Raw genomic sequence first — 14,027 nt, forward strand, 5'->3', positions numbered from 1 at the left:
TTTTTTTTTTTTTTTTTTTTTTTTTTTTTTTTTTTTTTTTTTTTTTTTTTTTTTTTTTTTTTTTTATATATATATATTTATTTCTCTGTTCTATTGATCTAAAAGAAAAAGAAAAAAAAGGGTTTCTTCTACTTTCTTTTTTAAAAATTGAATTTTGTGGGTTTTTTTGTTTGGATTTAGCCTTCCCCTTTTGCTCTTTAGATTCAGATTTTTGGGTATTTTTTCAATGAAATTTTGATTCTTTCTATCAAATATGAACTGAAAATGGGGTTTTTGAAAATGGGTTGGGAGAATTGAGTGAAAATCTGAATTTTTTTTTGGTGGGTTTTTTATGGATCTGTTCTTGATTTGTTCTATAAAGGGTTGGAAGAAAGGTGGAAGAAGAAGAAGGAGAAGAATGGGCAGGCGTTGTTTGCAGGAGTAGCATCTTCAAGATTCACAAGCTGAATAATTCAACCTGAGAATCTTGATGATGCTGCATCAGCAATAAAACGACTATATACTCCATAAAGACAAGGCCTCAAGGACCTTTCTTTAGCCTCACCATTCTATTGCTAAGGTAAATTCAAAATTATATTCCATTTAGCTCTTCACTTCTAGCTGTTCATCATTGTTTGCTTGATTCTAGTTTTGAGTTTATTTCTAATGTTTATCAACCAATAAAGTTTTGGATCTATCTCTATTGTCTATTATTGTCCTAGTTTTGCATAATCATACATGCTAGGTTTTTTTTAGGTCAACTTGTGGGATGTCAATATGGATTGATCAATCATATCTCTCTTAATCAATAAAGTACTTGTTTCGATTAGCATATAACAAACGACTTAGAAAATTTGTGAGAGAGGAATGAAACCATTCGGTGGGCTTGGACGGTTACAAATGATATCAGAGCTAGACACCGAACGGTGTGCTAGTGAGGACGTTGGCCCACGAGGGGTAGATTGTGAGATTCGGTGGGCTTGAGCTGTTACAAATGATATTAGAGCTAGACACCAGGCGGTGTGCCAGCAAGAACACTAGTCTCTAACGGGTAGATTGTGAGATCCAATGGGCTTGGGTTGTTACAAATGATATCAGAACTAGACACTGGACGGTATGCCAGTAAGGACACGGGCCCTTAAGAGGTAGATTGTGAGATCTCACATCGGTTGAGATAAATGTTTCTTGGCCCCCAAGGGAGGTGGATTGGGAGATCTCACATCGGTTGAAGATAAGTGTGTGGAAACCTCTCGCTGGCCCAGATCAAGTTTTAAAAAACTATTTGAACTCAAATGAATATAGTATGATTAGATGAAAAAACATATGGAAGGGACAAAAGATGAATGATGGAAGACAAGGTTAGAAACGCACTACACGGCAGAGGTTAGTGTTGGATGGTGTTTTGTGTGTTTTTTTGATTCATACGATATAAGATGTCCTTTGGCTAAGATTCTCATGTCTTGTCATGTTGGTTTTTGGTGATTGTAAACATCTCATCTTGTCCACAAACACTTGTACATAGTTGAGTTGGACATTTGCTCGATAACTCATCCACCTAACAACTTTTTCTTTTTGTGCTTTTATTCAAAAGTGCTTTTGTATCCTTTTTACTACTTTAGATTGAGATTCTTTCTATTTTCTATAACATTTGTCCTTTCTTATATGTATTCATATCAAATCACTCTGTTGTGAGTAAACTTTAAAAAACGTACTCCGCTTAATATTTTGGTAATGAAATGACTTTGATATAACTACACGACAAACAGTGTTCGTGTGGTATGATTTGGTAAACATAAGTTGATCGTTAGGTAAAATAGAGGAGCATCTTGTGCTCGTCTTGTAGTAATTTAGCTCCTAAACTCCTTGGAGCTCATTTATCTTATTAGGGTTACTCGAAATTTTTGGATAATGTAATTAATTCTTTGCTATTATTGTAATCATCATCATAATCTCATGCTTGCCAATTACTATATACTTGTATGGACCATGTCCTTACTTGAACAGGTTCACAATTAAAGGATAGTTGGAGATCCCATTATCATCCCGACCCATAGAATCCTCATGGCACCAGATATCATTATAATCTAAGGCATGATCGTCTTATCTATCAACTCATCATTGGATACAAATTTAGATTATAGCCAATCAAAACAAGTTCACTTTTAAAGGTTAACGAGTTACACATTAACTGTCTCTACATTGTGCGAGCATAAGAGGAGTGACTACATGTCTTTGCCAAGTACCAAAATACTATGTCAACCATTGTCAATAGAGATAAGTTCAAAATTAAGGGATAGTTGGCAAACCCCTAACCGTCTCCACATAGTAGCATAATCCTATCATATCATATTGTATGATAAATTGTAAACCATAGGCATAAGTAAATTACATATAACTAAATGATATATCAGGTTAACATGTTGCCTAATTTCATATGATATTAGATCATTCATTTAAGTCCGTTATAAACAGTAGTTTAATTAATCATCAAGCTTTTAAAGGTCAAACTCAATTAGTTCCATTTCGAATTTGATATCAATATTAACTCATAATCAACTCCGTCCTATAAGAAAATTCTTTAAAGTAACCTTGAGGAGCTACATACCTCGCTTGAAGCTCGACTCTTATTTCAAATTTTCAAAATATCATAGATAGGTCCTAGAATAAGTAAAAAGTATTATCATCAATGGTCAATGGAATGGTACTTTAGTCCATCAGAATATGTACCATGGGATGGCCCATCAAGTTTCAAGTTTCAAGTTACCATTAGTTTGGTCAATGACATTATTAATAACATTGATTAATCATTTGTAGATGTGGCCTTCATTTTAGATCCCGTAGTCTTATTCCAATAAGTTTTGTCGTATGGTAGGTCAAATCTTGTAACATACGAGTCCTTACGAGAATTAATTTGTCAATTTTTTTTTTATTTTTAGTTTAAACTTTGGATATTTTAGTGAGAACCTTAAAATCTTGTAACATTTGAGTCTTTCCTCAAGTGGTGCCCATCCGATCACTCGACGGCCTAGACGAATGCCATGATGCGATCGAGAAAAACGGTGCATCATCTAACACACCACAGGAAGTGGGCATTGAAGACAAGTTGAGACATAAGCAAGATAGAGACATCGAATAGACATGAGGGGCAAAGATTGGCTTGTTGAAGGGCCGGGTAGAGGGCCACTTGAGGGTCGCCGCTTCTATTGTCGCAACGTGAGTGTCACAACCCACTCTCTTCATAGTTACTTTGTGACATTCTCCCCCACTTAAAATAGTCATCGTCCTCGATGACATATTGGGGGCACAACCATTGTTGGGTTGTGACACTGTACACGTGTCTTGATTTATGCATCATAACATCCAAATTTGTCATCACTTTTACACATAATAGTATGATCGAATCACAACGTGACTTATCATGATATAACATAGTTGATCATGGTCTGACATGACATAACATGATATAGCATGACATGGTGAGAATGTTTGCTTAATCCACCACACCTAAATAGTGTGTGAAAGTTCTCTATTTATAATAAAATAAATTTTATAATAAAATAAATTATAAGGATATGGAAATAGTAATAAATGGAAAGATACCTATAGTAATACAGACAAATATTTATAATAAAATATCATATAGTATACTAGTACTTAACTTAGCATATCATTACCCAACATAGCCTATCGTAGTCTGCTATCATATAGCATAACATGACTTATCAAAACATAGCATATCATAACATCACATCGCATAACATAACATAACATTCAAGCATATGACACATGTAGGAACTACAGGACACGTATCATCATACATAAGACAATTCTTCAAACCAAATCGATAGTGGGGACTCACTTACTTAGCTGGCCTGAACCGAAGTTACTCAACAATCCTAAAGCTAGTTTGAGGCATTCCTTATCATTCACTCTCCGCGTTCATATCAACAATTGACATGAACATACTTCCAGCTCAACATAACTTAATTTGAGCAATTGGGGGTTCAACTGACCTTAAACGCCTTCAATGAGGTCAAAACATAGGAAACAAACCTAAATAGTGTAACCCGAGCCGGTAAGCTGAATGGGAGACGAGCGGAACATATCGAGCCATGTCGGAGCCGAATGCGTGGACGAGCTGCAACTAAAGCAACACACGTGCACTACACGTGAGGGGTTGGCTGACGGGTACAGGTCGAGGCGCAGATTCTGGATCGGGCCGGGGTAATGGGCTTGGGCCATTTGCGCGTTATCTGGGCTGTCAGTTTCCACTGTTTTGCTTCTCTTTTCTAATCGTTTCAGAAATTTCTCATTTTTGTTTGGGGCCTTTTTTTTATATCATTGTTTTTTAGACAGCATATGAACAATGTTTGAGGCCCAAACTTATAGACTTTGAATTTTAAAAGTGTGGAAAAATAAATAAATAAACAAAAACAAGTGTAGTGTTCGAGGATTAAGTTGGGTCGGATTGTAATATATATTTTTTTTTACTCAACTCAATCGTTCGTACTATAAATTTTTTTAATAAACAATGCTTATTAATTAACGAACAAAATTCAATCTAACCATAAATTTTTTTGCTGGATTATAATATAAAATTGGGTTAAAAATAATCATACTTCCACGTAATATGCAAATGACTAATCTAAATCAGAATCACGCAGGTAACACCTAAGAAAAATAGTACATAAATGAATCGAAACTATATCTGTACCAATAAGATGCACCTATATTTTTAGTGGCTCAATTTTACTTAAAACAATTCTATATTTGGTGACCTTTTGAAAATTTTTGTAGGATACATGTGAACATGCTTAAATGACTCGAGCAATTTCAATAATCGGGTTCATTGATATTCTTGGTATAGTAGATGCTATCACACATACAATCATACTCACTTCCATGGAATTGTTTGATGGAGATCTTCTATAATTTCGCACGAGGGGTTATTTCTTGGTTTCGTCCCGTCATTAATAACTTGATTATTTTGAGATAATAGTAGATAGAAACAACGTTATTAAAACCAAGAAATATAGGCTTGCCTACCATCCACACTAGAACAAATGAAGTTTTCCGGAAAAAAAAAAAACCTCCTAAGGATAAGAGACATAGGGCTAAAGAGAGAACCAAAAGAAAATGTGTTATTCTATAGAGATAGTCTGTCACCGGAAAATTATCCTTAATAAAATGAAAATTTAAGATAAAAAATGATGTGGTTAAATAAAAATTGTAAAATTTTCTCAAATTTTAATTTTTAGTTTGAAAAAATAATATTGAAATATTTTTTTATTTTATTCTTATATTTTAAAAGTATATGCTATTTTAAGATGTCACAATTCATGTCTTGTCATCGAAATGACAATTTAATTTTTTTTTTTATGAATTTAATTAATTTCAAACAAGCAACAATTTAATAATAATTTTATTTCCAATAATTCGACCTTGTTTTTGTATATATTCGAGCTCCAATTTATTTTTTAAAAAAATAAATTGGGCATTAAATATTATATCCAATACATAAAACACTATACACATGCCATGCCAAACAAAAAGAAAATATTCATTCGAAGAAAATCTATTATTTTCTTTGCGTGTCTATCTAATTAACTTTTATTTATATATAAAAAAACAAAATAATAATAATAATAATAATAATAATAACAAATTATTATGCTCGAAATTTTATCACATTCGAACATAATCTAGGAAATAAAACACGAATTATCAAACTCTCGAAGTCAACAATTTGATCAGACAAAAAAAATTATTCTTATTTTAACGATTAGTAAGATAAGTGATTCAATTTTTTGACATTAAGATATATGCTTTATGTCACTTGAGTTACGAAATTTTCAACTCAAACTTAAGTAAAGTTTTGAAATTTTTTCTGACATGATGTTTCTATTTGTCTATAGGTTCGATATCGATATTAAGGATGAATCGAAAAATGGGTGATATATAATAAAAATAAACATAAAATAGATTTAAATTAATAATGACTAAATTATTAAAAATACCCTTTTAACTTTACACTTGCTCAAAAATACACTTTAGCNAAAAAAAAAACTTAGAATTGGTTTTCGTAGCCTTAAACTTTAAAAACTTTCATTAATACCTTCTACCTTTCTTAAAAAAAAAATTAAAAAATATATTTACCGTTATTATTATGTTTAAAAAATACCCATAACATTTTAAAATTAATATTAACACCCTTTTAACTTTATGAATTATCTACAAACATTTTATAGAAACCGTAAATATATTTTAAGTTTTTTAAAAAAGTTGTATTTTTGAAATTTTTAAAAAGGTTTTAAAAGGATTAATAAAACTTTTGAAATCTTAATAGCATTTTTTAAATCATTTTAAAAGTTGGCGGGTATTTTTAAAACAAAATATTAAAAAAGGTTAGGCTCGACTCCTTATTGTTTTGGAGTGTTAGTCATTTTTTACTATGCCTGCCTTTGAGGAGCATCCACTCCTTTTTATTTTGGAGTCCTTTGTTCGACATTTGAGAAGTATAGTGACATGGCTAAGTTTAGGACAGGACTCTTCGTAATGATATGATATTGTCTATTTTAAGCATAAGCTCTCCTTTGGGTTTTCGAAAAGGTCTCATACCAATGGGAAGAGTATTCCTTGATTATAAATGCATGATTATTCCTTGAGACTTTCTTCCAACATAATCGAGTTAAATTATTAAGATTTTTTTTTAAAATATTTAAAAATGCTTAATAATTATATAAATTTTTTCTATAAATGTTTAATAAATCTTAATAAATAAAAAATATATAATTGTTTCCCGACATTTTGCATCTAAGTTGTTGGTTTTCTTATCTTCTTTGGTTTATATAATCCTAATAAAGACACGTACCAAATCTTTTATATGTCATTTTAATATTATTAAATAAATAAAATTATGTATATTTAATTTGTGGATTAATAAACAAGTATGTCTATTTTCACTAATCAATAAACTTTGAAATTGTAATTTCACTATTCTCATAACTAATTATTTTGAAGAATATTTATTTAACTTTTGAAAACAAAAAATTTTTAGCAAATAAATTTTAAATATTCTTCATTACAAAAAATGTTAAATCTAAGAAATTGTCGTCTATCAAGTTTTCGTAGTCATTTTATTTGAAACTACTTACTCGTCAGTATACGTTGGTACATTCCTTTTCATTTCTATGGTCATAACACTACGTATTTTAACTTTGTTCGAGATGTCTGAGTGAAACATTTGATATTCCTTAGAAAAATCATAGCTTCCCATTCACAGTACAAACGGGTTAAATCTAAACCCCAATGATACATCAATTAACATTCACATTCTATGCAAGGTAAATCATAATATAATTTATTATCTTTCGTTAGACATAACTGATGACCATGGAGCATCAGGTGTGGGACCATGAGACATGTCAAGCCTACCTCGTAGGCTAGGCTAGTCTACATAATCTATAACCTAGAGCTCTGATACAGACTGTAACGACCCTAAGTTTCTACTGAAATAGAGTCGCTACCATATGCATGACATGACTGTTTTATGCAGAAACATTCATTTTAAATAATTTATAAAACGATGTCATGGACTTAATCGTTCACATTAAAAGTCTTAAAACAAAACAACAAAAAGTAATCAATGTGAAATATAAATAAATCAAAGAAAAGACTAAAATGATGCCCTGATTTAACCGATGAGCTACAAAATAAATAAAATACAATTATCCTAACATAAGTTCCATGATCGAGAGAATGCAAGCACATATGGAATGATGGAACCTATCATTTAAAATTGTCTTCTCTTAGGCAGCTTCCCAGCCCGGACAAATTGGATGTGTAGTACTTCTCTACACATGACCTACATGTGTGAGCATAGGTCCACGAGGCGAGCTCGCAAACCCCTTGGGGTCTGTTGGTCGAAATAGCTTCTTTGGGCTATTGCAAGACAACCCAGAGGAAATAACGATCGTCGTAGCATCATGATAAATATGATGGTCATTTCACACAAAAGAAAAGTTTTTTAAACACACTATTAAACTCAGTTTACTTACTAAAAATCAGAATGAACTTACTTCAAAATATTATTTCTTTCGTATATTAAAATCTATAATCATTGACGTTGTTTATTTCAAACGATCATCGTGTTCTATCCTTTGTAACATAGTCCACTAACGTTGTCCTTAAGTGAATACTTTAGCTACCATGCCAAAAGAAAATTAATAATAAAGCACACTTTATGTATTTCTATTTCCACAAGGAACCCAATATTTCAACGAATAAATGATGTTATCAAAATATTTATTTTATTGGCGATGATTGATAATCCATTCAAATTAAAATAATATAATAACACGAAAAAAGTGATGAACAAATTAAACAAATATCAAATAGATGATCCATTTATTTAAATTGAATACTTAATTGATGAACAAATAGTTTAATGAGTTGGTGAAATAATATAAGGATTAAATACTTTATTTATAAATTGCTTAATATAAATAATATCCTAAATTATTCAAAAATACCATTTAATTTTTAGTAATATTTCATATTAAAACATGACCCATTTGCTTCTATAGGCTATAGTGAGTAATATATATATATATATATATATATATATATATATATATATATAGTTAGTAGAGTAACCTTGTTCATGAAAATACCTCTAAGTGGTTATATCCCTACTTTAGTAAACATAGATTATCTTCCATATTAAATATGAGTGTCAGATATACGAACGTAGTCCAAATAAAATTAAAATCAAAACGCTCTTCAACGAAAACAAGAGAGCATAAAAATATAAGACTGTTACAATATGCATGTCATGACTATTGTGTACAAGAAATCATTTAAAACTAATTCACTGTAAACATCGTTGTGATATCCCGAGTAAAGGAGAAGTATATGAATGAACTAAGACCACACTCAAACGAGAGCGATTTTGAGAATAGAATGACTAAGAAACACCNTTCAAATAGAGTTTATTTTCCACACTCTTCTTCATATATTTCGCTTCAAGCTTGTCCCATAATTCTTTTGCCAGTGGCTCAATCATGAGAATTTTAAGGTTAAGTATGTTTTGCTTGACACAGTTATATGTATGGTGATGAATAGGTTGAAAAAACCCGTGTTCGTCTGTGGAAACAAGAAATAAGTAACGTGACGACGTCGAAGGAGATTAGGAGGTAGGTTCACATTAAACGAAAATATTAAAAAAAAAATCGAAAAGTCTTTATGAACATTAAAGGGAGGTGGGTCCTTAAGATATATATATTCATTCCACTTGGATCTCTATAATCATTTTCTTCTTTGGCTGGTTGTGGATCAATCGATTTCTTGATCCGAAGCTACCCGACTTGTCGGCCGAGGAGGCCCAACCACCGCCGCCCAAACTTCAGCACATCAAAGGAAAAATATGGTCTACAAAAATGGCTGTTTTTGGTGCATGAAATGTATGGAAGATGTGACTTTTCAAAGCCCTTAAGAGATCATCTCACACTGTTTGTTTGCTAATTTCCTGCACCAAATTTTGACCCTTTTTTCTCTCATGCAAAGTACTTATGAATATGGTTTAATGAACTAAGAATCTTTATGAATATGGCTTTCAAACAGTATTGGTATCTTTTTAGGTTTCATATCATTTCATGTCGCTTCGATTTTGTCTGTGGATTGAACGAGCTGATGTCAAATAACATCGTATTAGGTGAGACCGAGGAGTAACTTGAATCGAATGACCATGAAGATTTTGTTGCGATGTGTTATGCAATTTCTCATATCTAAAATTCGGATTTGGTACTTGATGATCTCGATATTCTCTTGCGACATAGTTGTGTTACTTACTTCTCGCTTATGAGAGTAAAAACTATTCTCAAGAGCAACGCGGATTCTTTTAACGTGTTTTGTCTTTACTTGCATGCTTTCTAGTAAAATTTTTAAGAGGTTACTCAATATAAGATGGCTTTAGAAAGGAGCTTCTACGATTAAACTACCAAAAAGGGAGGTGCATTTTGTTGGTATACGTAGTGACGGTCAATTTATTTAAGTCTTTTCTACACATCCTATCTTCAGTATCGCTCTCATTTGGATATGAGCCCCATACTCAAGATTTGGAACATGAATTCGGCACTTGATGTCCCTGTATACTAATATAGGTATTTTAAGCATACTTTGTCCTTACTCACATGCTTTCTACAAAAATTTACAAGAGGTCACCCAACATAGTGTGGTTCTAAGAAAATCAGGCTTAATTTCGGAGTCCAGATACTTGGGTCACCGAAAAAGGAGTACCTTATTATTATATATGGTAACTTTCATTCTTTTAAGTCTTTCTTTTGTCATCTTATTCTCAGAATCGCTCTCATTCAGATGTCATTTTAGTTCATTCATATACTCTTTTTTTACTCGGTATCACATGTATTGTTAGAGAACATTTGTGATAGAAAATTAAAACAATAAAATATGTGATAACTTCTTAGCTAGGTGAACATGTCATAAGGATACTTTTCAATGACTTGCTTCCTTTTCATTTGGAACTACTATTTGGGTGAGTTGTGGTCCGGTTAAAAAGATATCGATTCTACGACCCAAGAAAGTAGATGGCTAATCATTATTACCAAATTCACTCGAGTTAGGACAATTTAGCCGACAATTTTTGTGAGATCTCATATTGGTTGGAAAGAAAACAAAGCATTCCTTACAAAGGTGTAGAAACCTCTCCCTTGCAGACACGTTTAAAATCGTGAGGCTAATGGAGATACATGACGGGCTAAAGCAGACAATATCTACTAACGTTGGGTTTGGGCTATTACAAACGGTATCAGATCCAAACACCAAACGGTGTGCCAGGGAGGACGTTGGAACTCCAAAGAGGGTAGATTATGAGATCACACATTGGTTGAAGAGGGGAACAAAGCATTTCTTATAAGGGTGTAGAAACCTCTCTCTAGCATACTCCTTTTAAAAACTTAACAGCGGTTCGTAACGGATTAAAGCGGACAATATATGTTAGGAGTTGGTGCAAAACAAAATGGAAGGAGCAAAGGTGTTATGATCCAAATTTGCAATAATTTCATTTTCCAACTTCCCCTATCAACTAAAGTTCATCATCTTTTAATTTTTTTCTCATGTGGGTCCTTAATCTTCTTATTTATACCAAATCCATTCCTTCACTTTTCCATACAAAATAACAAAACCTTTCTCTCTTCAAAAATGCCTCATTCTTTTCTTATCCTTCTCTCTCTCTTTCTCTTCTTCTCTTTCATTTCTAGCCAAAATCCTCCCTCCCCTGGCTACTTCCCAAGCAACCAAGTTCAATCCATTGCCTTCGATCACGGCTTTCGAAACCGATGGGGCTCGCAACATCAAAAAGTCGACCAAGGAACCTTAACTATCTGGCTCGATAGTTCATCAGGTATACTGTAATCTATCCACTTAAGTTTTTGAGCTGAACGGTAAGTATAACGGTCCAAGCCCATCACTAGCCGATATTGTCATATTTGAGTTTTCACTTATGGGCTTCTCCTCAAGGTTTTTAAAACACGTATGCTAGGAAGAGGTTTTCATACCCTTTTTTAAAGGGTGTTTTGTTCTCCTCCCCAACCGATGTGGGATCTCACAATCCACCCCTTTCGGGGCCCAGCATCCTTGCTGGCACTCCTTCCGTTCTCCAATTGATGTGGGATCCCCCAATCCACTCCCCTTCGGGACCCAGCGTCCTTCTTGGCACACTGCCTCTTGTCCACTCGGGGCACAACCTTCTTACTAGCACATAGCTTAGTGTCTAGCTCTGATACTATTTATAATAGCTCAAGCCCATCACAGGCTGATATTGTCTTTTTTGGACTTCCTTTCCGAGCTTTTCTTTAAGATTTTTAAAACATGTTTGGTAGGGAGAGTTCTCCACACTCTTTTAAAGGATATTTCGTTAAGAATGGTATAACTTAGTTGAGTGGTAGTTTAACTATAAATTATCTTTTTTTCCTTCTTAAACAGGCAGTGGATTCAAATCCCTCAATCGATACCAATCAGGCTACTTTGGAGCTGCCATTAAGCTTCATCCTGGCTACACTGCCGGTGTCATCACTTCTTTTTATGTAAGTATTCATTAAATTTACTCTTTTAACATAGTGATGAATTTACTTATTTTTCTTTTGGGTTTGGTAGCTATCCAACAATGAAGATTACCCCGGAAACCACGACGAAATCGATATCGAATTCCTCGGAACGACGTCGGATAAGCCATATGTTCTACAAACCAATGTGTTTATGAGAGGGAGTGGAGATGGAAACATCATAGGAAGGGAAATGAGATTCCATCTCTGGTTCGATCCGACTCAAGATTTCCACAATTACGCCATTTTATGGACTCGAGAACAAATCATGTACGTTTTAAAATTATACGTTTAGTCTTTGTACTTTCAAACCGACGATAAGTTTTATTCATACGACGTTGTAGATTCTTGGTAGATGACGTACCGATCAGGAGGTACGAGAAGAAAACCGAAGCGACATACCCCGTGAGGCCAATGTGGGTGTACGGGTCGATATGGGATGCGTCGTCGTGGGCGACGGAGGACGGAAAGTACAAGGCTGATTACAAATATCAACCGTTTATCGGACGATACAACAACTTCAAGCTAGGTGGTTGTGCTGCAGACGGGGCGGCGTCGTGCCATCCGCTTAGCGGCGGACCGGGCAGCGGGATGAGCCAGCAGCAGGAAAGGGCCATGGAGTGGGTGCAGAGCAATTACTTGGTGTACAACTATTGCCATGATCCAAGAAGGGATCATACCTTAACACCTGAGTGTTGATAAAAAAAAAGATCACTTTTTTTTTTTTACCTTTTGGCATTGAAAAACAGAAAATAATAGTTGGGTGTTTGTTATTTGGATCAAACAGAAGAAAAAAGTGAAAAATGATTTGATTTTGTAAAGAAAAAAGTTGGGGGATCTGAGAGAGAGGTCAAGAAAGAGAAAGTTTGTGTTGTTAGGCCCTCCGAGTCCTTCCAAGGATTGGATCGCTTTATGATTGTGTTTCTTTTTGTTTGCTTACTATCAATGGAATAAATGAAATCATCTTTTGGGTCCCATGGATTCTTTAAAGATGCCATTTCTATGAAAACATTTTTGGTCGTTGTCTCATCAAATAACCTAATTTTGCTACTAATGACAACAAAAAACATTTAAGGTAACTTTTGGTCTAATAAGTGAGTGTTTGTTGTCCTAATTTGGTAATCATGTTTCCCAATCTTTAAACATTTTAAGCCAATCTTTTAGTTGTTTTCTTCTCGGTTGGTGGTCGGGCTTGCTTCTGTTGGATTCGGGGTTGGTCAAGGTACTGTTGCGGGCCAAACAGGAGAAGGAATTGCAGAAAACCCGAGTTGGAGGGGAAAACCTGAAGTACTTTATTGCTTAGTCTGGCTTTTTGTGGAAGCTTTAACGATTTATGAACTGCTTTGGTGGTGAAATTGTAGATATGCGAGACTTAGAATATTGTGCTAAAAAGCGTAGTGGTTTTATTAAAAATAGAAATGTCTTCTGCATTACATGTAATATGTGCTAAAGAGCGTAGCATTCAGACTGAATGGCTCTATGAACCATTGGATGTGAATGCTACACAAAGAACATAAGCCAAGGGGTGCATTCAATTCTAAAAAACGAGGATTTGCTTGTGTAATTACTCATACCCATGATTTGGATAATGATTTGAAATTCGAATTCAGCACTTGATTGTCCTGAAATTCGAAACGACATGATCACATTACTCACTTCTCGCTTTTAAGAGCGAAGACTATCCCTATAAATCAACACGAGTTCTTCCAGTATGGTTTGTTCTCTCTCACATATATCCTAAGAAAATTTTCAGGAAATCACCGAACATGTAATTGCTTCAAGCAAAACATGCTTAACTTTAAAATTTCTATGATTGAGCCACCGAAAAAAAAGATGTATTTTGTGTATAGATAGTAACTTTCGATTCTTTTAAATCTTTCTTAGTCATCCTATCTGCAGTATCGCTCTCATTCGGATGTGGTTTTCGGT

The 14,027-nt window shown here is 33.7% G+C and overlaps 1 protein-coding gene and 1 long non-coding RNA gene across 3 annotated transcripts; both read left to right on the forward strand.

Moving 5' to 3' along the window:
• The first annotated feature begins 169 nt into the window (after positions 1-169).
• LOC111782719 lies at positions 170-3,354 on the forward strand. Its single transcript, XR_002813182.1, has 2 exons — positions 170-559; positions 2,979-3,354. It is a non-coding gene; the product is annotated as an uncharacterized LOC111782719 (long non-coding RNA).
• A 7,842-nt stretch (positions 3,355-11,196) lies between these two features.
• LOC111783231 (probable xyloglucan endotransglucosylase/hydrolase protein 32) lies at positions 11,197-13,102 on the forward strand. 2 transcript variants are annotated; one of them, XM_023664134.1, is made up of 4 exons: positions 11,197-11,398; positions 11,980-12,080; positions 12,151-12,368; positions 12,443-13,102. In XM_023664134.1, the coding sequence occupies exons 1-4, from the start codon at positions 11,197-11,199 to the stop codon at positions 12,795-12,797; spliced, it is 876 nt and encodes a 291-aa protein (XP_023519902.1). In that variant the 3' UTR covers positions 12,798-13,102. The 2 variants fall into 2 exon arrangements, with proteins under 2 accessions (XP_023519902.1, XP_023519903.1); XM_023664135.1 differs by having other exon boundaries at positions 12,454-12,534.
• Positions 13,103-14,027: the final 925 nt, after the last annotated feature.

Source organism: Cucurbita pepo, chromosome LG20 (genome assembly GCF_002806865.2).
Source record: "Cucurbita pepo subsp. pepo cultivar mu-cu-16 chromosome LG20, ASM280686v2, whole genome shotgun sequence".
Classification (NCBI taxonomy): domain Eukaryota; kingdom Viridiplantae; phylum Streptophyta; class Magnoliopsida; order Cucurbitales; family Cucurbitaceae; genus Cucurbita; species Cucurbita pepo.

Excerpts from the sequence above, each read along its gene's own strand:
- LOC111783231 (XM_023664134.1), top strand. The coding sequence starts at position 11,197 with ATGCCTCATTCTTTTCTTATCCTTCTCTCTCTCTTTCTCTTCTTCTCT. Across the intron at positions 12,081-12,150 it reads GTGTCATCACTTCTTTTTAT|CTATCCAACAATGAAGATTA; the intron begins GTAAGTATTCAT and ends TGGGTTTGGTAG. Across the intron at positions 12,369-12,442 it reads TGGACTCGAGAACAAATCAT|ATTCTTGGTAGATGACGTAC; the intron begins GTACGTTTTAAA and ends ACGACGTTGTAG.